The sequence below is a fragment of the Nomascus leucogenys genome, chromosome 17, assembly GCF_006542625.1.
Source record: "Nomascus leucogenys isolate Asia chromosome 17, Asia_NLE_v1, whole genome shotgun sequence".
NCBI lineage: Eukaryota > Metazoa > Chordata > Mammalia > Primates > Hylobatidae > Nomascus > Nomascus leucogenys.
The window spans coordinates 5,083,567-5,106,459 of record NC_044397.1 but is presented as its reverse complement, the minus strand read 5'-3'; the positions used below and the strand labels follow the sequence as shown (position 1 = coordinate 5,106,459).

At 55.5% G+C, this 22,893-nt stretch overlaps 1 protein-coding gene across 3 annotated transcripts; it reads right to left on the bottom strand.

Annotated features, from left to right (window-relative positions):
• Positions 1–119: 119 nt before the first annotated feature.
• On the bottom strand, positions 120–17,324 carry MDFI (MyoD family inhibitor). Of its 3 annotated transcripts, XM_003266290.4 has the most exons (6): positions 17,069–17,324; positions 15,968–16,203; positions 15,518–15,604; positions 8,074–8,256; positions 4,526–4,750; positions 120–1,047 (listed from the first exon to the last, which is right to left on the bottom strand). In XM_003266290.4, exons 3-6 carry the CDS (start codon positions 15,591–15,593, stop codon positions 791–793), a joined length of 741 nt encoding a protein of 246 aa, XP_003266338.1. In that variant the 5' UTR covers positions 15,594–15,604; positions 15,968–16,203; positions 17,069–17,324; the 3' UTR covers positions 120–790. The 3 variants fall into 3 exon arrangements, with proteins under 3 accessions (XP_003266338.1, XP_003266337.1, XP_012352017.1); XM_003266289.3 differs by lacking the exons at positions 15,968–16,203; positions 17,069–17,324 and adding an exon at positions 15,691–15,879; XM_012496563.2 differs by lacking the exons at positions 8,074–8,256; positions 15,968–16,203; positions 17,069–17,324 and adding an exon at positions 15,691–15,869.
• Positions 17,325–22,893: the final 5,569 nt, after the last annotated feature.

The window sequence follows — 22,893 nt, the reverse complement described above, 5'->3', positions numbered from 1 at the left end:
GGCGGGGCCCCCAGAGGGCAGGGCAGCCTCGTCATGTGGGTGCTTTTTAGGGGTGGTAGGGGGCGTTTGCTTTTGAGAGTCAGGGTCCATGGCAATTAGTCATGAGTCCTGAGGAAATCTGAGATGGACAAATATCTTTATTTACAGCAACAAATAGAACAGACCCTCCCGCCCTTCCCTCCCTTTCCCCTTCCAGTCTTTTCCATACTGTTCCCCCTCCCGCCCCACCCCAGGCTCTCGCCTAGCCTTGCCCTCTGGGGTCACTGTGTGGGTTAGGCCCCACAAAAGCCTGGGAAAGGAGACTGGAGAGGGCTGGCTGAGGGTGGGTGGGGTGTCTCTTTTCACATTTTGCTGTCCTCTAAGCCCGGGGTGGAGGAGAGAGGCGGGCACCAGGAGCAGGGAGAGGTAGAGAGCCACGGACCCACCGGCCCACCCTCCCCAAGTAACTTTCACAGTGTTCTGCAGCCCTGGCTGCCCCCCGCGGCCCCCACCCCAGCCCTGCCCCTAGGTTGTCCTGTCAGGTCCTCAGCAATGTATGAACCTGGTAACCCAGTAAAGAGTTCAGGCTTGTCTGCCATGGGCCCACCACCCACGGCTGAGGAGGTGGCCCCTCTGAGTGCCCCCCCACCATTTTCAAGGCTGGGGTTCTGAGAGGACATGGGTGGGTAGGAGAGGACCAGGGAGAGGGGGCTTCTCAAGCCTTGTTTGACAGTCCTGGGCCTGGCCCCACTCAGAGGGACCCTGCTGGAATCTGCAGGGGTGCCAGGCCGGCCTAGTCCCCGACAGAGGCTCAGGAGGAGAAGCAGAGCCCACAGCACTCCATGCAGATCTCCAGGCAGTCCGCGGACTCGCAGCAGGCATCCAGGATGCCACAGTCCAGGTCGCAGGGCAGGTCGCAGTCAGCACACTCGCCGGAGCCGCAGCAGCAGCAGCAGAGGCACGAGTCCTCTGAGCTGCAGGAGCCGCAGGTGGCGCAGTCCAGGACGATGTTGCACAGCGTCAGGAACTCGCAGAACAGGCAGGACAGGATGCAGTGGACACAGCAGTCTGCGGGGTGGGCGGTGGAGAGGGGAGGGGTGAGAGAGGGGAGGGGTGAGCGTGTGTGAAATAGCCAGGGGCACGGGGGCCCGCAGCAGCGGCGGCAGCAGCAGCAGCAGCAGGGACGCTGAGTGTTCACTGTGTGCCTGAAGCTCAGGTATCTGTCCCCACAGCTCCATTTTCTAGGTGATGACCCCGAGGCAGACAGTTAAGCACATCAGAGCAGGCAGTCTGGATCATCCTTGCTCTTAGCCACCCTCTGTTTATTTGTTTAACCAACATATGGAGTGATACATGTTCTAGGCACTGTTCTGACTGCTGTGCATGAATTACATTCATTTAGGCCTCCAATGACTCTATGAGGCAGGGGCTATTACTAGCCTCACTCTACAGATGAAGAGACTGAGGTTAAGAGAAGTTGGCCGGGCCCAGTAGCTCATGCCTGTAATCCCAGCTCTTTGGGAGGCCGAGGTGGGCGGATCACCTGAGGTTAGGAGTTCAAGACCAGCCTGGCCAACATGGCAAAATCCCATCTCTATTAAAAATACAAAAAATTAGCTGGGCGTGGTGGCACATGCCTATAATCCCAGCTACTCGCGAGGCTGAGGCAGGAGAATCGTTTGAACCCAGGAGATGGAGGCTGCAGTGAGCCGAGATCGCGCCATTGCATTCCAGCCTGGGCAACAAGAGCTAGACTCTGCCTCAGAAAAAAAAAAAAAGAGAGAGAGAGAAGTTAAGTCTACACCCAGAATCCTACCACCTGGCTCATCTCTCACCTGGACACCTTCAACAGCTGCTTACTGGTCTCCCAACTCCCTGGCTTTGACCACTGCCACCTGGCATCTTCACTCCACACCGCAGCCAGAGGGATCCTTTAGAAATACCTGCTGGATCCTGGCCCTCCTCTGCTCAGACCCCTCCCATGGTTCACATGTCACTTGTGATAAAAGCTGAAATCTTTGAAGTGGCCTCTGAGGCCCCCTGTGGTCTGGTCCCTGTGCCCTCTTAGTTCTCTTCTCCCACTCTTCTCCTCCGGATCACTCTGCTCTGGCCATGCCAGCCTCCTAGCTGCTCTTTGGCCATGCAGGCGCTGATTCCTCTGCCTGGAACAATCTTGCCACAGGCAAGTGCTTGGCTGACTCCCTCATCTCCTTCTTTGCCCAAATGCCACCTCTCACCGAGGCTTTCCACCACCCGCTTCAATACTGCAACTGGCTGGCTCTGCCTCACACCTCCCTGCCCGGCCCTACCTGACGGCCTTCTTCTTCCTTCAGAGGACATCACCTCCCACTGTACTACAAGGTTTTCTCATATTCATTGTCATCTCCTTCTACTGGATATGTAAGCTCCAGCAGGGCAAGCATCTTTGCCCATTTTGTTCACTGAAAGATTACAAGCCCCTAGAACAGCGCCAGACACATAGAGGTGTTCAGTGAATAGAACAGAAATGCACGAAGCTGCGCTGGGCACCAGCTGGGAGGTGGTGGAGCTGGGACTTGAATCCAGGCTGCTGGCTCTAGAGCCCATGTCCTGCAGCCCTCCATGTGCTGGGGCCAGGCCATGGGGCACAGCATGCAGCTCTCCTGCCGGGGGACCCCCTTGGAGGCTCACTGTGCTGTGGAGGGTCTAACCCTGTTCTCCTGCATTCCCGTGTGGAGGGACTAGGGTCTTGTGATCTCTCTCCAAACTGGATAGGGTAGTTATCTTCAAATGTAAATCTAATGAGGTCACCACCTTGTTTAAAACCCTTCAGTGGCTCCCTACTGCTCTCCAGATAATCTAGGTTCACTGCCTGGTTGGTAGGGACCTCCCAGGACCCCTGCCTGCCAGGAGTCTCATCTTTGGCAGTTCACCCTCCAGCCACATTGGCCATTTCTCAGCTCTGTGCTCATGTTCTCCTGGCTGGAGCCTCCTTCTGGTCTTTGAAGGCATGTTCAGACATCGCCTCCAAGCCTTCCCAGGATTCCCTCCCCAGATTTCTGGGCTGGTGTGAGTGGTCCCCCTGTGTCTGCATAATCCTCTGCATGAGTTTATCACTGCACTTATCACATCGTATGGCGATTACCTATCTACGTCTCTCATGAAAGCTCTAGGAGGTCATGAACCAGGTATCCAGCACATAGCAGGTGCCTAGAACATTTCATTTTATTTTTCTTTGAGACAAAGTTTTGCTCGTGTTGCCCAGGCTGGAGTGCAATCTCGGGCGCGATCTCGGCTCACTGCAACCTCCGCCTCCCGAGTAGCTGGGATTACAGGCGCTCACTGCCACGCCCGGCTCATTTTTTGTATTTTTAGTAGAGACAGGGTTTCACCATGTTGGCAAAGCTGGTCTCGAACTCCTGACCTCAGATGATCCACCCGCCTTGGCCTCCCACAGTGCTGGGATTACAGGTGTGAGCCAATGCGCCCGGCCAGGACATTTTAAATGAATAAATGGCTCCTTCATAAATAAAACTTTTGGGACCAGGCTCGGTGGCTCACGCTGGTAATCCCAGAACTTTGGGAAGCCGAGGCAGGTGGATCACCTGAGGTCAGGAGTTCGAGACCAAGCTGGCCAATATGGTGAAATCCTGTCTCTGCTAAAAATACAAAAATTAGCTGGGCATGGTGAGATGCACCTGTAGTCCCAGCTACTCAGGAGGCTGAGACAGAACCCAGGAGAAAGAGGTTGCAGTGAGCCGAGATCGCGCCACTGCGCTCCAGCCTGGGCGACAGAGCGAGACTCCATCTCAAAAAAAAAAAAAAAAAAAAAAAAAAAAAAAAAAGACTGTTGGGCAGAATCTGCTCTGCAGAGTGGGAAGATTTCTGAGCATGTTATGTGCAAGTGTGTTTTGCAGATGCCCAGGCCAGGGTCCTTTCACATGGACAGGAATCACTGGAACATTCTGATGTAAAGGTCAGGCCATCACTGAGCTCAGGCAGCTGTTAGCCATGTTCAGTTGATGGCTGGTGAGGAGGCGACTGGCTGCCCCCGTGGCCCTGCAGAGGATCTTTGTGTTGCAGGCGCATCAGCTGGCTGGGTGTCTGGATCCTCTGACCTCCCACTGCACCTTGCAGCCCTGCCCTGGCACTATTTTATTCTGCTACATGTTCTTTTTTCTTCCCTGAACAGAAAATTTCTGTTTCCAGAAACAGAGTGGCTTAAGATGGATCAACCCAGTGGCTCCGTTCCTTGTCACAGCGACTCTGGGAAAGCGGGGATGGGGAGCGGTTTGGGGGGTGGTGGGGAGGTGGCCTTGAGAAGGCAGGTACACCTTTACCCAACAGGTGTACTTTGCAAGGTTCTAAGATTTGATCATGCATCAGGTTCCCTGCAGGGCTTGTTAAGCTCCACCAGAGATTCCAGTCCAGTAGGTGTGGAAGGAGGCTGAGATCCTGCATTTCTAAGCAGCAGCCTGGTGAAGGTGCTCCTGTGGGCCCATGTGCCATGCTTCGAGGAACCCGGCTTTGGAGGCCTCTCCCAGGGAGAGATGGGATGGGTCCTTACCTTCCTGTGCCTGGAGGGGGATCTGGGAGGCGGTGGATTTGCTGCTGCTCTTACTCTTCTTGCTGCCCTGGCTGGCAAGAGATGGGTGTGTCTGCAACTTCCGGTGGGCCTTGGGGCCACCGAGGGCACCATTCCCCGCCCGTCTGGTGCCACCCAGCTCTGAGGGGTGGCCAGAGCCATTCGGCAGAAGTGGGGTGCAGCCCAAGGGGTTCCCCTGAGGCTGGCCTGGAGAGATGAAGAGAAAGCATGATGGGAAAAGGGTAGGGGTCATTCAGCCCCCAGAGCTATGCTCGAATCCTGCCTGCTGCATTCTTACATACTCCCCAAAGCACCCAGCCAGACCTGTATCCTGCAGATGGGGAAACTGAGGCCCAGAGAGAAGAAATGACTAGTCCAGAGCCACGCCATGAAATTGAGTTGGGCCTAGCTCCTGACTCTCAGTTCAGTGCTCAGTCCAGAAATGACAGAGGTACAAGGGCAGGGGCTCGGAGCCCTGGACCTCTCCTTTGTTCCTCACACAAAGTCCATTCTCCTGCTCTTGTCATCCTGGGGTTTTGGCAGAGTGGTGGCAGTGGCGGTGCTGGGGAAGAGGGGTGCTTTGGCTGGGGTTGGGAGCACAGCAGTGAAGCAGTTAATCTTCACCTCGGCCTCTGCCAAGCCCCCAGCTGTTATTGCCCTTGGCACGCTGGCTGACTTATTGGAAACATCTGTTTGGAGATGAACGCCTGGCTCTGGAATCCAGGGGCTCCTCACTGCAGCCCCTCTACCTCCTGCTCCTTCCTCCTGGCGCCTCCACTCAAGCCTCTGCCCTCCGCATCCCCAACCTCATCCAGCCTCTATGGGCAGCTGGCAGAGAGTTTGAGGAGGGGCCCTTGGGGTCTAGGAGAGGAAGGAGGGAAGAAGGCAAGAGGAAGGGCAGTGGGGAGACCCCTGAAGCCAGGACCCCTGGGTCCCCATTACAGGCTGAGGGACCAGACTTCAGCTTTATCAACGGGGTACAGGCAAGGTGACCCTGGAGACCCCCCAAACCCCGAATTCCTTCCTGCTCCTCGCTCAGGGATGTGCAGTTCTGGGTGAGAACCGGTTGGCTTAGTACTGTTCTCAAGAGATGAGGGGAGGTGTGTATGGTGGGGGGAGTGAGGAGGGACTGAGGAGGGGTCACTGAGAGCTCTGGGACCCCTCAGCTGTGCAGGGGTCCTGACTCCTGGGCAGGACCGCGTGGCCCCAAGGACCCTCTGTAAATGTGGGGCACTTCAGTCCCTCAGGAGCTGGGATCTGGATCCCCATCTCCCTCCAGGCCTGGTCTGTGTATGTGAATTGTGTAGGAGGGAGATGTCTTAGGGGCCCTGGAGCCCAGGGAGAGGGGAGGGTGGCCTCGGTGCCTCCCTTGGCTGAAGAGGCCGGGTCTTCCAGTGATGGCAGCAGTCACAACATTGCACACTGCAGGCTTCCTGCACGCCAGCCCTTCTAAGTACTTGCTGCTCACGGATCCCCTCAGTATTGCTAGTCTTCTTTTACTGATGAGGAAACTGAGTCCCGGAGAGGTAGAGGTACAGTAAGTTGCCCAAGGTCACACAGCTAGCGAGTGTCACAGGTGGGATGAGCTTAGAGAGTAGGAGCTGGGGCTCAGAGGGCAGAGGCCAGCATGGGGGCAGAGGCTGGGAGACAAGCGACTGAGGAATAAGCTGCTACTATCACGATAATCACTACCCTCATAACTGGTGGCGTGCATATTTCCGGCAGGTATTATGTACCAAGCACAGTGCTAGAAGTGCTAGAAGCTTTAGGTGGAGCAGCTTCTTTTTTTTTTTTTTTTTTTTGAGACAGATCTAGCTCCGTGCCCAGGCCAGAGTGCAGTGGCGCAATCTCGGCTCACTGCAACATCCGCCTCCCGGGTTCACGCCATTCTTCTGCCTCAGCCTCCCGAGTAGCTGGGGACTACAGGCACCCGCCACCACGGCCGGCTAATTTTTTGTATTTTTTAGTAGGGACGGGGTTTCACCGTGTTAGCCAGGATGGTCTCGATCTCCTGACCTCGTGATCCACCCGCCTCGGCCTCCCAGAGTGCTGGGATTACAGGCGTGAGTAGGTGGAGCAGCTTCTTCAGGCACTGCAATAGATCTACTACTGGCCCCATTTCACAGATGAGAAAACAGAGAACCAGAGAGGGGAAAACTTGCCAAAGGTCCTGTAGCTGGGAAGTGGAGCGCGGAGGGCATGAAGATTGGGAGAAAGGAGCTGAGGACAAGGTGGGGGGTCGGGGGAGGGTGGGAAGCAGGGTTCTGGAGAAGCTCCATGCTGGGAGCCTCCAGCAAGAGGTGTGGCTGGTGCCTGCATCTGGGTAAACAGGGTTAAGGCTATGGGAAGTGGCCAGGCCTGAATCATCAGGCCCCCACCTCTTGGCCCCACACAGGGTGACTGGGCCGAGTCCTTGGCCAGCTTCGGTGCCCCTTGCCCTTCTGCCTAAACATGGGCACAGTGACCAGAGGGTGGGAGTGTGCGGTGAGCTGAGGGATCTGGGTGATGTGGACAGACACAGAGCTTGCCTGTGGCCATGGCCGTGGGGGCTGAGTCACAGAGCAAACACTCAGGGCTCACAGACACAGGAGTGTCTGTCCCATTCCCACCAGGCCCCCTCCTCCACGGCCACGGCGCTGACCTCTTTCTCTCAATTCTGCTGGTGGGTGTGCTGGAGGAGATCGAGGGCCGTGCACTAGTGGGATTAGTAACCCTGACTTCCAGGGAGTCCAGCTTAGCCCTAGATGCCCTGGCTGGAGGAGGCTCCCAGCTCAGCCATGCCAGCTGGGCATGCAGGCAGGCACTGCAAAGAGTGTTGGGCCGGGAGATCTGAGTTTCCCAGCTTGGGACCAGGGTGGGTCGTTCTCTGTGCCTGTTTCCTCATCTGTAAAACGGCCTTCGCAGTAGCCATCCTGCTGCCTCATTGCAGGCTGATTAGGAGAGCAAGTGAGCCCATTCAGGGAAAGAAAGTTGGAAAGTAAAAATGTGTCTAAAGATGTGGGCAAATCTTCGTTAGTTATAAAATGATCCCAGCTGTTGCTTCTCCTGTTCTTGAGGGTGAAGGGGGAAAATTCTTTCCCTCCCAGGACCTCCTTGGAGAACTCAAGCCAGGCCTGAGAATGGAGCTGAATTTTGTTCCTTTCGCCCTAGAGCAACTGGGGGCTTCTTTCTTTTACCCGTGATTCCCGGAAGGATGGAGATCCATCAGGATCTGGCTCCCTGCCTGACCCCAGCCCGTAGCTCTCTTCCTGAGGCAGGGGGTGCCTCTCTCCAGGTAGCCGCATGCTCTCTGTCCTGAGCCATTTTGCTTGGAGCCTGCCCACACTCCCTGCTTCCTAGTCACTTTGCAGTGGAGGTCTTCCCCTTGACAGAAAGCACAGTGACAGTGCCCTTCCCCTTTCTTCTGCCTGTGCGCCACCCTCAAGTTTCTGGCCAAGCAGGTGCACCCATTTTTGCCAACCCATTTGGGTTGAGTTCCCTAGTGCAACCCTACATGTTGCCATCCAACCTCCTGGCCCCCTAGGACTCACATGTCACAGCTTCTGTGGGGACGTCGAGGTCAGTGCTGTCCAGGGCCTGGGGGATGCCAGGGCCATTGCCTTGGGGCATGGGGGTTGCCGCCTCCTCCAGGGAGCCCTCTTCTGGTGCTGCCTCCGCAGGGTAAGTGGATCCTGTTACTACCTCCAGCCCAGGAAGGAGGGATAGGGTCTGGGCTAGGAAAAAAGGAAATGACTGAGGTCCATTTTCCTGGGGCCTTCCTGTTTGCCCAGCCGTGGGCCCCGCCCCACAGCCCAACATGCCCACCGAACCCTCATTCTTTGTCTGTCTGCATCAGTTATGCAGCCCTTACTCCAGCTGACAACAGCACCAGGGCCCAAAATAGAAAGCTCCCAAACCACAATCTGGGAGTGAGCAAGGGTGTGCATGCATTTGAGGATGTGCACGTGTGCATGTGGTGTCGGGAGGGGCAGAGATGGCAGAATATAAAGAGAAGTAGGGAGAGGAGGCAGAAACACAACGCAGGGGAGAACAGACAGACGGTCAGCAATGGAGAGATAGGGAGAGGCATCGAGAGTGACAGGGAGAATCAAAGGGACAGTGAGAGGTAGAGGTAAAGGGAGATAGAGCATCGGACTGTGAGAGATTGGCCACGGAAAAGAGATCCACAGCGACCCAGTGACAGACAACCTGGGACGGGAGCGAGACGCAGCAATAGCGCGGAAGTCAGTAACGAAGAGAAAGATAGAGATGGGGCAGGGGCAGAGGCGACAGAGAAGGTAGCACTGTGTGATACAGAGCGCGGAGGGAGACGGGAGAAACTGGGTCAGAGAGGATGATGGCAGAGGAGTGAGAGGAACCTGGGGGTGAGGAGCAGGGAGGGGCTACAGTCAGGAGGAGGACAAGGAGCCGGCCGGAGCACTGGGGAAGAGGTGAACCGCAGCCACATGTAATTACAGTGGCTCTGTGCAGGGGCGGCAGGAGGCAGAAATGGAGCCACCTTCAAACCCACAGCTCCCCAGCCTGCAGGACTAGGGCCCCTAGGCTCAGGGGGAAAAAAGGGATGGGGGATGGGAGGTGAGGGAGGGAGGAAGAAAGGGGTCCGAGCTTCCGCACACTCAGCCAGGGGTCAGGGGCGGGCCCAGGCTGTGGCAACGAAAGGGTGTAGGGTGCAGCCTGGGCCTCTCATCAGACCTCAGCCTATGCAGTTAGTTGGAAGGACAGGGGTCTAAAGAGGGTGGCCTTCCACCTGCCCCCTCCCCACATATCATGTTGGGAGAAGGAGCAAGGAGACACAGAAACAAGAGACTCAGAGATGCAGAGGCCAAAAGAGCACAGGGAGAGGCAGGGGGACACAGAGGGGGACACAGGGAGGGCAGGGTGACACAGAGGGGGACATGGGGAGAGGCAGGGTGACACAGAGGGGAACACGGGAAGAGGCAGAGTGACAGAGAGGGGGACACGGGGAGACGGGGAGATGACGAGAAACAGCAGGGAAGCCCAGAGAGTACACACCCCACAGAGAGACCAGAAAGAGACACATGCAGAGAGACAGAGACACAGAGAGACACAGGGTAGTCTTGGGAATTGAAATGGAATCAATCACAGAGAATAGTGAGGGGTTGACACAGAGAGGGAGAGAGCAGGGGTGGGGGAGAGAGGCAAAGAGAGGGAGATGAGAGATGAAAGAAGAGAGGAGGGAGGTAATTAGAGGGATCAGTGGAGGCTTGGGCATGCAGGCCTGGGAGATGGGAGTTGGAAGCATGTTGAGGAGAAGATCCTGTGGCCCAGCTGCCTCCCTGGGCCCAGAGCACAGCCCTCTGTGGCCATGACCCTCAGTGACCCTCATGACCCTTGTTCCAAGGGGTCTGGACCCCCATAGCCAGGGGAATGGATGCCCCAGAGGCCCCACGTGGGAAGCACAGAGGGCGGCAGGCCCAGCAGGCATGCTCTCACCTGCCCAGGGAAAAACCACAGGCCTTGCCTGGAGAGACAGGAGCTGGGGCAATGGGAAGGGAGGGCTGGTGCTCCTAGGATTCGTGCAGGGCAGGAGAGTTATTTGCTGGGAACCCTTCCCGGGGCCCATGGCTCCATGGAGGCAGGCGTGGGTTCCTTCCAGCTCCATCTGCTCTTTGGGCCTGTTGAGAGCTCCCCTCATAGCTGGGTTAATCATTGGGAAATCAAATGGCTTTTGGACAATCAGAGGATTTGGACAAGGGGGAGCAGGCAAGTGGAGACGCTGGTGCTAGATGGTGCCTCTCCTAGCCCTGAGCCTGGTCTACACCAGCTCAGATATGGCTCTTGAAGGCTAAGACCAAGTTGCCATGACAAGGGAGGCTCAGGGTCCTAATTTCCAAGAAACCAGGGGCCTGCCTAGCTCTGGACCCTGGCCCCCAGAGGCATTTTGCTATGGCCCTAGGCCCTGAACTGGGGGACCTGACTCTCCCACAGGGTGTAATGAGACAGAAAGACCTGAGTGAGGAGCGGAAGATCCAAGCCCTACATTCACCAGTTACCAGCCTGGCAAATTATCAGAGTTGGGTTACTTTGCATGGAAAGGGCAGTCCTAGTGCTCATGCCACAGGGTTTCAAGGAGGAAAGAAAATGCTCATCAGGGGGTTGTTCGCGAGCCTTTCACCCACAGCCCTACTACTCTTCCCTCCTTCCCTTCCTCTCTTCTTTACTTCCTCCCTCCTTTCTCTCTCTCTCTTTTTTTTTAATGAGTAGTTTGGCTTCTGACCTTTCCCCTTTCATTAATCCCTCCCTCCCTCCCTCCTTCCTTCCTTCCTGTGCTGTGTGGTTTAACATTTATTAAGCACCTATGAGGCACCCAGCAATATGACAAGTACTGGGTATACCTGAGTGAGAAAGACCAGCTCACTGCCTTAGAGTTCTCGGTTAGGGGAGGGGTGGGCTGGTGGCTGTTACATACCCAGAGGTGCAAGAGTTACACTGGGGCATCTGGAAGAATGGTGGAAGCACAGAAGATGGGCACCTAGCTCAGATGGGTGAGTGTGGCAAGCAGGCTTCCTGGGGCAGGCAATAGTCACACTCAGTCTTGACCAATCAACAGCACAGAGGGGGAGTTTTGAGAAGAGCAGCAGGAATCAAGACCCCCGAGTGAGCCGCTACAGAGTGAGCAAGGAAGCCACATGCTCTGGGGTGGTGTTGAGGCTGGGAAGCCTAGAATGATAGCTGGGGCACGACAGGCCTTGTGGTCACTTCCCAGGCTTCCTGCTGAGGTCACCAGGGCTCACAGAGGTGACACTGTGAGTCCTATGGTAGAGACAGCCAGGACTTCTGCTCCCTGCCCTGCTCCCCCTCCTCCCCGCAGTGTTAGAGAGGGAGGAAGGCGAGGAAGAGGGTTTAAGGAGCCTGGAGTTCACATCTCCACCTGCCTTACCCAAAGCGTCTCCGCTCTCTGGGCAGCCTCTCCTGACAGTCACCTATAGGGCTGGTGACCTTGGATCTGGTGGGAACAGGAAATCATAGAGTGCAGACCAAGGCCCGAGGAGGCCCATCCCGCAGGAATCCTATCAGGAATCAGATCGTGGAGGAAAAATGAGGGAGGAAAGAAAACCAAGCCCAATAATCCTGACCTGAAGACACACAGAGGGACAGAGAACCTCCGGAGCCAGGAGGGGCCGCAGAGGGGACCCAGCAAACCAGCACTGAGGGCAGAAGAGGGAGCTGTGCCAGATATCCAGAGACAGGGAAGCAGAAGGAAAAGGAAGAAGCAGCTGCAGGAAGACCTGGTCTGCAAAGGAGACACTGCCCAGGTGGCCCAGACCCCTAGGTGTGGACTGAGAAGCAGCTCCTGCTTGGAACAGATGGGGCAGAGGCACCAAGAGCCCAGTTTTCCATTCTGTAACCAAGAGACACCACTGTCCAGCCACAGAGGGGAGAACATCTCAGGGGAGAAACTTCTGGAGGGTGGAAGTGTGGAGTGGGCAGGAGGCAAGGGGGTGGCCAGCAAAGGCGAAGGAGGCCCCCTGTGTGGATATGCAATTCATGTCCTGCAGAAGGTGACTGCCAAGGGGGTGAGTGGATGTGGCTGAAGTCCTTGCCCTCCTAGTAGGTGCCATCTGCTCACCCAACTGCACACCTGCTCCATCTGACCAAGGGGGTACCTTTTTCTAATCTGCACCGGGTGCCACACGTGCTGGCTCTGAGCAGAAGCCCCCAGCCCTGTACCCCTCCTCTCAAGGATGGCTATCTACAAAGGGGAGATACGGAAAGGCAACAGCCCCTTTGCTTCAATACACTCTCATTCCTAACACGGGGTAAGATTCTGGTAAATGCCTGGAGCTCTGGAAAGACTCCCCAGATGGGAGTGGGAGAGTCATGTTTAAATCCATGAGCTCAAGAAGAAAGGCCGAGACTCACACCCTCAGCAAGGACTCTGTGGGCTCTCTCTGCTTGCCATCCACCAAGTTGAGGGGTGGTCTTGGACCAACAGCGAGTAGGGGGGAACCTCTTTCACGTGGGATGGGTTCAAGCCTGCACAGTGCCCATGGGAGTTCCAGCCAAAAGATCGCTGGCTGGCGTGGAGAGAGGACCGTGTTCCAGAGCTCCACTGCCTGGTGCCTTAAGTTTAGCCCTCATCATTGTCTTTGTGGACGGTGGATCTGGGCTTCCTCCTTGGAACTCTGACCATCTCTAGAGAGGGAAGGCCAGAACTTCATACGGTTAGAGAGTGGTGGCTGGAACCCCACACTTTAATCTTTCCTTGGCTTGGCATTTAAGGCCTCAGTCTGGACCTTCAATCTATCAATGTACCATGATCCCGTGTTCCAGGCAGACTGTCCTCTCCATGGTCCGGGCCATTGCCGGATCTTCTGACCAGTCCACCCATGCTTATATTGTTCCTGTTGACCAGAAGGTCCCACTCCTCCCGCTCTCCAACTCATCCTGGACCAAGCTCAAACTTCACCTCTTCCTCTAGTCAGCTTTCTCTGACCCAGTTGCTGAGAACTTAGCTCCAGTGTCCCCTCTTGTTAATTATAATTTGTTAGCGAAGTCCTGGCTTCTCAACCAGACTACAACCCTCCCAACTCACTCCCTTGGAGTGGTGTCCATATTCATCTCTGCATCCCCAGGGAGCACTCGGCAAACGCCTATTGGGGAGTACTTTCTGGAGTTTGGAATGCCCCTGTCAGGGGAAGGAGAAAGAGAAATGGATGAAGACTAGGGGTGGCATCTGGACCTGAACCCCAAGAAAGTCAGAGAGGGTGGACTCCTTTGATGCACACATGGTTGATGCGAATCCAATGGTCACGGTCCCAGGCCACCAAGCTGAAAACTAAAGAGGGCCTGGGCTAGCCAGTTAGTCTGGGACAAGTTGGTTTTATTTTGGGTCTGAAGGCTCCAAATCCCCAGGAAATTCAATTCAGAACCATGAACAGGAATGTGACACCCCAGTGCTGGGCAAATGTGCCTGTGGGCTAGGAAGCCAGGCTCCCAGGGCTCTCAGGGGTGGGTGGGGAGGAGGCCACTAGGAGAGCCAAGGGTGTGGGGGCTTGGCCACCTGCCCCTACCAGATCTGCCCTGAGTCCCCTTGTGCCCTGTCTGCATCTGGGGTGGCTGAGGGAGGGGCCGACTTGCTCCCTGGCTGTCCTGCCAGCAGAGCCCCTGGGGCAGTGCTGTGGCCTTGCTGTTCTGTCAGCACTCAGGGAGTAAAGCGTGGGGGATTCTGGTCTCAAATTCAGGCGTCTGTGGGGTTTTGGCTGGGTCTCCTGCGGTTTGGGCTTCCTGGGCAGCAGGCTCATTCTCCCAAGGCGGTGGCAGAGTGAAGCCTTGAGTTATGAAAGCCGCATTGTCTGGCCCAGCCCAGGCTGGGGAGGGGGTCTGCTGGGGCGCTGGGGGGCCTCAAGTTACAGCCCAGGGCTTCACCCTCCCAGTTGCCCACGCTGGCCCCGGTTCTGTGCAGTTAGCCCTCTCCTCTTGCTGCTGGAGCTGAGAATGGCTTCAACAAGGAAGGGGATCTTGGAAGGAGGTAGTGGAGGGAGAGCAGAGAAAATGGATAAGGGGAGGGAGAAAGCTGGAAAGAGTAAGAGGACGGGAGAGCAGGAGGCTGAGGAAGGGAGGAGGCAGGAGGGAGGCCCAGCGGGACAGGGAAGGTTCCTAGACACAGAGAAGGACCCTTCCAAGTGCCCTGCCCCCAGCTGTCCCTCTGGGCTGAAGGAGTCCAGTTCTTGGAGGCGCTCATCCTGCAGAAGACCCCGTTGTAGGGGCCCCACAGAGACAGCAGGGAATTTGAGGCTTGGCCAAGATGGGCTGTAGACACACTGGCCTCATCTATGTGCTGGCTGTTGGCCAGACCTCTTCCACTTGTCCTCACTCTGGTTTAGAGGACCCCCCCCACCTCCACAACTAGGCGTCCATACCAAGTAGGTGGGGAGTGGAGAGGGGCCTCCTCGAACAGGCAGGCAGGCCGGCTGCGAGGACGCATGTGGAGGCTGAGGCCAGAGAAGGGAAGGAGCTTGTCCAAGGCAAGGCAGGGAGTTCGTGTCAGAGGTTCAGGAGCAGACCTTCATTATTCAGAGTCAAAGAGGGGAAAGGGGGAATGGGGCTGGTGGGGAGGAAAGCAACGACTTAGACAGTGGAGATTCCATTTATGAAATCCGGGTCCACACTCCTGCACGCGGTTCCCCTGGCCCTGAACACATCCCAGAGGTTCCTGACTTCTCCCTGACCCGGACTTCCATTTGGGAGCTTCGGCTTAGGCATCTGGCCAGTGAGGGGAAGGGACTGAGAACCAGGGCCCGGCGAGGCCCCTACCCCAAACCCCTTCAGGGAGTCACAAACCGTCCTTGGCTTGAGAGGCTCCCCCAGGAATCGCGGGTAGGTTACAGACGGCGCCAGGCGCGGGACGGGGCATTTCAATCGGGCTGTAGACACTGGGTTGGGGTGCGTGTGTGTGCACAGGGCAAGGGCGGCGGGGAATGGCCGGCACGAGAGGGAAGGAAGGCGAGGGAGAAGGGATGGCAAGAAAGAGGGGAGGGGCCGGGTCCTGCAGCCGCTCGCGGCAGACAAAAGTTTTCGGGAAGTGCTGGGCTCTGGTTGGGCTGGGGGAAGGGAAGTAGAGAAAGATTCAGACAACGCCCCCTCCTCCACACCAGGCTCCCACAAATATTTACACATTGGGCAGAAACAGTTGAGACACAAATCCCAGACGGACAGACAGACACCGCGGAGTGTGTGTGTGTTTGTGTGTGTGTGTGTCTGGTGTCGGGAGTTGCGGGGAGTTGGAGCCAACTTGGCACAGCCGCAGCCTCTGTTCAGGGCCCTGCCTCCCTCGCCCAGCCCCCTACTCTCCTAGGACCAAGTCTTCAAACCCAGACTTTTCGTCCCTACCCCCACCAAGCTCCCCGGAACCGTCTCCCCGCGTCTGGGGACGGAGGGAAGAACTAATAGCCGGCCCCTACAGCCGCCCACCCGCCCCTGTCCAGCTTCGCTCGCCACTCCCGGTCCTACCTGGGCCCGGGGCTGCGCTGGGGGCTCCATGGGGCGCGTCGCAGCCAGAGGGGCCCTGGCCGCTCACCTGGTACATCGGCCCCGGACCTGCGGAAAACAGGGCTCAGCGGGCGGCGCCGGAGGCGGGCAGGGGGCGATTCCCCCGCAGATGCTCGCCTCCCACGTCCACTCACTCGTGCGAGCCGCGCTACGCTCTCTTCCAGCCGGATTCCCGCGCGGGGCCCGCCATGCGCGCCTGCTCCGGGAGCCCCCGCCCAGGTCCCGCTTGCTCCCGGGTGCTCGCCTGGCGCCCCCTCCCCTCTCACTCGCTGCTTTCTCCCATTTCGGCGCCAGCTCACGCCGTTCGCCCCTTCCTTCTTCCTTCTCTCCCTCCAGCCCCCCTCGCTCCTCCCCTACTCGCCTCTCCCCTCCCCTCTTCCCTGGCCCACCCTCTCCCCGCCCCCTCCTCGCCTTCCCAGTCGCCCCTCTGCGGGTCCCCTCCCCCGCGCCGGGCTTGGCCCAGCCCGGAGCCGGACACGTCTGTCCGCGGGGCGCCCGAGGCCCGAGCCCCCACAGGAAGCCGGCTGGGCGCGCTTCCTCCGCGCTCTCCGAGCGGGACCACAGTCTCCCCAAATCCCTGCTCTCTGAGGCCCGGAGATCCGCGGGCTGAACGTTTTCCTTTGCCTGTCCAAACTCTGCAAAAGTTTCTGGAAAATCAGGAGAAAGAGAGAAACCTCAACCACTTCGTGGAACTGTCTGAATAACTGCGGCCTCCAAATCTCTTTGCCCCAAAGATGGGCGCGATCAAGTTTCTCAGTCACCTTTTACCCACCCCCTCGGTCTCCGCCCGGGGTCCTAAGCCAGGGACAGGGATCTGGGCTCCCAGGCCACCCGCCCACAGCGCCAGAGTTGTCTGTCCGGGAAATCCGGTTAGTGACCAGCCAGCCTCCCCTGTGCCGCAGCAGCCCAGAGCATCCCCGAACCTCCTGCCCCATCAGCTGTGCGTGGGAATGTGTGTCAGAAAACCGACTTTGGGGGCAAGGAGAGGTCCTCCGAATTCAGCCCTTCTTTGGGATCCAGACTGAATCCGAGGGCTTCTAAGATGGGGGTTCGGGGAGAAAGGGGAGGGAGGGAGCCTCTCCTGGTGGGGCCAGCCGGGCGGCGCGTCTGGATGGTGAGCCCTGGTGGTAGGAAGGAGCCGCTACCAGGCAGTCCGAGAGGGTTCAGGGACCCTCAGCGCGACCCCGGAACCTGGTCCCCGAGAATGGGGAAGACTTTGGAGCCTGCAGCTCTCCAGGTGGGGCTGGGCGGGCCCGTGGGATGATGCTCAGGTGGGGCAGCCCCCTGGGGTGACAGCGTCTCAGCCATACTTGTCTAGGGCCGCCTAGGAGCCGCGTCTGGGCTCCCCGCCACGAGGGCCAGTGAGCACACTGGAAGGCAGCGGCGGCACCAGGCCACCTTTTCTAGTCTCGCGTCCAGCCGGGTCTGGAAGTGGAGAGCTGGGACGCAGGAGGCCGGGAGTCCCAGCTCCCCACTTCTTGGACTCTCCCAGCCCCCATAGTCGCTACTTACGGCTATCGCAGGTCCTGAGGCGCCGTCGGGGCCAGGACCGGGATGGTCGCCACGGCGCCGGCAGCGCTCTCGGCACCCGCGGCCACGTCCCAGCGATGGGCTGGGGTAGTTGAGGCCCGGAGGAAGGTGGGGCGGGACGAGAAGAGAGTGTTCCGCCCCCCAGGCAGGGCTGCTAGCTGCGGGGGTCTGTCCTAGTGCCCCAGGAGCCGGCCGGGATCCGGCTGCTGTCCGGGAGCTCTGGAGAGCTGAGCCAACTCCCCCTTCCTGGCACGGGCTGAGTCACCCGGGACGCGCCCGCGCCTGGGCCTGGCGGCTGCTGCATTCTTACCTGCTTACCTGGGCGCGCACCATGGGCCTCACCCACCTCCAAAGGCAATCCTCACCGTCTCTCTCCGTTTCCTCCCGCGTATAGGGCCCCCTCCCGAACCCCAGACCTCAGTGCTGCACCCCTCCCCCTGCTTTCTCAGTCTCAATCCAGGGCCCTTAAACTCTGCATCAGCTCAGTCCCGGAGCCTTACTGTTCCAAGTCGCCTGCTTGATCTCAAAAGTCCTCTGAATCTGGCCCAGTACTAATGTCTGTTTTGTTGGAAATGTAAATTATGCTTTAAATTTAATCCCACATGCTGGTTATACAGGTGTGCTCATTTTGTAAGGATGCAGCAAGCTGAACATTTATGATGCAGGCACTTGTTTGTATGACTATTATACTCGAATAAAAAGTTTTTAAAAATCAACACATTAAAATCAACATTCCAGTTCAGAGCACGATAGGGTATGATGGCCAGGCTGGAGGCCTGGCATGGGAGCTCAGATTCCAGACCCACCATCTACTATATTTCTTTGGGGAAATCCCTTTGCCTCTCAGCCTCAGGAGGGATGAGCACTGGGGCCCAGGACCAGGACTGGGGTGAGGTAAGTGAGACACTCACCTGGTGTGCAAGATTTCAGGGATGCCAAGATAAGGATTTTTTTGGGGGGGGGAAGGATTTTGCTCTGTTCGCCAGGCTGGAGTGCAGTGGTGAAATCTCAGCTCATTACAATCTCCACTTCCCAGGTTAAAGCAGCTGGAACTACAGGTGCTTGCCACCACACCTGGCTACTTTTTTTATTTTTAGTAGAGACAGGGTTTTACCGTGTTGGCCAGGCTGGCCTGGAACTCCTGACCTCAAGCGATCTGCCTGCCTTGGCCTCTCAAAGTGCTGAGATTACAGGCATGAGCCACCGTGCCCAGCCTGATAAGGAATATTTTAAGGTAATATTTTAATATGCCAAATGGGCAAACTACAGCTCTTTGGGACAGCTGCCTTGTTTTGGAAATAAAGTTTTATTGGAAACAGGACCAGGATTAAGGTAATTAATCATGCAAGTTCAGGGTCAGATCCTGTCTTTATCTAAAATGTTGGCATTTTGTTTATCATAGACTTTTTGGCATTAATTTGGATTTTTATACATATTGCAGGAAAATATTGTTTTATCTTAATTACTGAGTCTTTTGATGCCCCCTTAAGTTTTGAACCTGAGCCAAGTGCCTCATTCACTCCAGGTTTCACATGCCTCACCCTAGTCCCGGCCCTGTTACTATCTCTTCCTGAAGGACCTGTACAGGAAGCCAGGGTAAATGAGGGGAGATCAAAGGTGTTCCCCCACCCAACACTCACACACACATATATGCACAGCACCAAGTGGGCTCTGCACCCGAGCCCAGGCCCAGCTTCCCCGGGGCCCACTGATCAGTTCAGAATAAAGCGCAAAGTCCCTCAGTCTCCATGAACTGGGCCCCACCTGCCTTGGCCCTCATCTCCCCTTACTTATTCCTTGCCAGCCATGCTACTTCCTTTTCTCGGTTAATTTGCCAGGCACCTTCTCACCTCAGGGCCTTTGCCCTTGTCTTCCCCCTGCCCAGAATGTGCATCCCCTAGATACCCACATGGGCCCTTTCCTCATTTCCTCTGCTTATGTCAGCTTCTAAGAGAGGCCATCCCAGACTTCTCACTCTCTGCCCCCAACACCATTTTATTATTCTACCCAGACTTTTTCACCACTTGGCCTATTCTGTATTTGCTCATCTGTTGGTAGAGTGTAAGGCCCTGAGAGCAGGGACTGGCTTGTCTGCTAGTGTATTCCCTAGAGATGGGTCTGCCACAGAGAGTGCAATACATTTTCCAATTTCAGAGGTGGGAAAACAGAGGCCAGAGAGGGGAAGGAGCTAATGCAAGTCATGCAGTGAGTTAGTGGCAAAACCTTACCAAATCCCAGCTTTCCAGACTCCCACCTCAGTATTCTTTCCTGCCCTCCAGGGCTTATTCCCCACTCTCCACTCCAGAGCCTTCCAGGCAACAAAGGGGACAGAACTGCCTTGCATGGGCTCTGCCCCCTCACAATACCCTTCAAAGTGGAGCAGGCCAGCGCACAACTCCTCCCTTGCAGTCCATTCCGCATGACCAAAAGGTCTGGCCCAGCTCCAGCCTCTGGCGCCCACCCCTCCTCAGTGGCCAGCAGAACGCACAGCTCTTCCCCCACTTCCTGTCTCTGGCAGAGGGCCGGTCTGCTGGGCTGGCTTCTGCAGCTGGACCACAGCTGTGGTCTCAGTGCCTGGAGAATGGGGTCAGGACACTGAGAGAATGGGACCCTCCCAGAAGAGGGATGCATAAATTGGGGTGTGTTTGTGTGGGGTGAGGAGATTGAGAGCCCCAGCTCTTTCTTTCTGCTCCCCTCCCAGATGGGCACTGAGCAGAGAATGGGGCTCTAACCCTCCCCCTTCCTGAAGAAAAGAGTGTGCAGTAGGATGAAGGGTGCTCTGGGCCCCATGCCTGATTCTAGCCCTCCCTGCTAACTCTGGTGATGGAGAATGATGGTGGTGTGTCAATTTCAGCAGTCATGTGTTGAGCATGTTCTATATGACGAGCCTTTGCCAGATACTTCTAGATTTGTTATTTCTTTTAATGCCTACAACAGTCAGCATAGTTATTATCCCCATTTTACAGATGAGGCAACTGAAGTACAGTGAAGTGATGTGAAGAGACTTACTCACTAGTAATGGGCGGAGCTGGGACTTGGACCATGTTTTCTGAAGCCAAACGCAGCACTCATCCCAATCCCAGGCATGGCCTTCAGCGTGTAGAAAGGACTGTGATGTTCTCTTCCATGTGCTGCCCCTCTCCCCAAGCTAGTTGCTGAAGATAGGGACATGGCCCTCTGCATCTCTCCTCTGTCTCATTGTGTTGGGGTACCAGGAACTTGGCAGGGTATGTAGGAAGAATGGGGCTTGGATGTGTGTCATGGAGACCAAATTTGCATCCTGGCTCAATCACTTCTACAGCCCTATGTGATTTTGGGCAAATCACTTGAATTCTCCAAGCCTTTAGTTCTCCTGTTTAAACGTGGCAAAGGCATTGGCTGTCAGCAAATGGGAACTCTTGGCCACCACGTCCCTCCCCAGGGGAGGGAAGCTTCAAAGGGCAACATTTCTGTTGTACTGAGTTTTATTTACAAATCCTTAACCTCATACTTACGGTATTTTATTTTATTTTGTTTTATTTTATTTTATTTTTTTAGAGACCTTGTCTCAATGAGCTACAGGTGCATGCCACCATGTCTGGCTAATTTTATTTTATTTTACTTTATTTTTGTAGAGATAGAATCTCACTTAGTTGTCCAGGCTGGTCTCAAACTGCTGGCCTGAAACAATCCTCCTGTCTTAGCCTACCAAAATGCAGGGATTACAGGCCATTTCAACAATTTTTAAGTGTACAATTCAGTGGCAATAATTATATCACAATGTTGTGCAAACAGCGCTACCATCTACTTCCAAAACTTTTCACCACCTCAAACAGAAACTAACTATTAAGCAATAACTCCTTCTATTAATTTCTTAGGTCCGTCATGACAAAGTATCAAAAACTGGGTGGCGTAAACTGGTAGCAATTTATTATTGTCTGATAGAGTTGGAGGCTAGAAGTACGAAATGAAACTGTGGGCAGGGCCGTGCTCTCCCTGACAGCTCTGGGGGAGAAGGCTTCCTTGTCTCTCCTAGCTTCTGGGGCTTGCCAGCACTCCTTAAAGCTCCTTGGTTTGTGGATGCATTGCTCCAGTCACATGGCTGTCTCTCCCTGTGTGTCCTCACATCAGTGTCCCTCTATATATGTCTGTGTCTGAGTCCACATTTTTTTTTTTTGAGATGGAGTCTCTGTCGCCCAGGTTGGAGTGCAGTGGCGTGATTTCCACTGACTGCAACCTCTCTACTTCTCAGGCTCAAGTGATCCTCCCACCTCAGCCTCCCAAGCAGTTGGGATTGCAAGCGTGCACCACCACGCCCGGGTAACTTGTGTATTTTTAGTAGAGATGGGGTTTCGCCATGTTGCCCAGGCTGGTCTCAAACTCCTGAGCTCAGGAGATCTACCCACCTTAGCCTCCCAAAGTGCTGGGATTACAGGCGTGAGCCGCCGTGCCAGGTGTGTCCAAATTTTTATAAGGACACCAGTCGTATTGAATTAGGGATCCTATTAACCTGGTTAAATCTGCAAGGATTCTATTTCCAAATAAGGTCACATTCTGAAGTACTGGGAGGTAGGACTTAAGCATATCTTTTGGATTTTTATACATATGCAGGAAATTACACAATTCAATCCATAACACTCCCCGGAAAAAGCTGGATCAAAGTAGAAAAGTAAAGAAGTGAGATAAAAAGTAAGTGTAAATGAACCTAATATAAATAAAAGTAAATGTAAATATATGTTTCTTCCTAAACCCCACTATGGAGACAATGATGTGCTACTCTTTCTGAAGGAATATATGTATTTGACAAACAGGCTTGCCTTACCCTACTGGTTAAGCTTTTTCCGGAGCCCACATTTCTTTGACAATCTGATGAAAGCTATAAGCACCCTCTCCAAAAACCTCCCCCTTAAGTAAATGTAGCATTTCCAATACAAGTTGGGGAGATTCCTGGACACCCCAGAAAGCCCCATTGAAGATTACTTGCCTTAATTGGAAGGACTGCTCCAGGGGTGGAAACTCAGGCATCTGGGGAGTGGCGTTGGGGATGCGAAGAGAGAATTGTATCCACCTCTATAGTCCTGTTTCCACTCTGTAGGTGTTTTTTAATTGTTTATTTATGTATTTATTTATTTTTTGAGACGGAGTCTCGCTCTGTCACCCAGGCTGGAGTGCAGTGGTGCGATCTCGCTTCACTGCAAGTTCTGCCTCCTGAGTTCAAACGATTCTCCTGCCTCAGCCTCCCCAGCCTCCCCAGTCGCTGGGATTACAGGTGCCTGCCACCATGCCCAGCTAATTTTTTTTTTTTTTTTTGAGATGGAGTCTCGCTCTGTCACCCAGGCTGGAGTGCAGTGGCGTGATCTCGCTGCACTGCAAGCTGCGCCTCCCAGGTTCATGCCATTCTCCTGCCTCAGCCTCCTGAGTAGCTGGGACTACAGGTGCCTGCCACGACACCCGGCTAATTTTTTTGTATTTTTAGTAGAGACGGGGTTTCACTGTGTTAACCAGGATGGTCTTGATCTCCTGACCTCGAGATCTGCCCACCTCAGCCTCCTAAAGTGCTGGGATTACAGGTGTGAGCCACCACGCCCAGCCTCAAGTCTGTAGGTTTTTTAGGGTAATCTAACGTTATTGAAGACAATAAATAAGGCAAAATTGATGGGAAGTATAGAAAGTGAATTGAGTCGGATAATCAGAAAGCACTTCCTAGTAGCCAAGAGAATAAGACAGGACTGTGGGTGAGGAGGGAGGTGGAGAGTGGGGGAGAGCGTTGGGTGGGTTTTTTTTGTGTATCCTGGTCTCTGAAGATGCCCATGAACTCTAGTTGGGGT

Excerpts from the sequence above, each read along its gene's own strand:
- MDFI (XM_003266290.4), bottom strand. The coding sequence starts at position 15,593 with ATGTACCAGGTGAGCGGCCAGGGCCCCTCTGGCTGCGACGCGCCCCAT. Across the intron at positions 8,257-15,517 it reads CAGCGCAGCCCCGGGCCCAG|CCCAGACCCTATCCCTCCTT; the intron begins GTAGGACCGGGA and ends CTTTTTTCCTAG. Across the intron at positions 1,048-4,525 it reads CCCCCTCCAGGCACAGGAAG|ACTGCTGTGTCCACTGCATC; the intron begins GTAAGGACCCAT and ends CCCACCCCGCAG.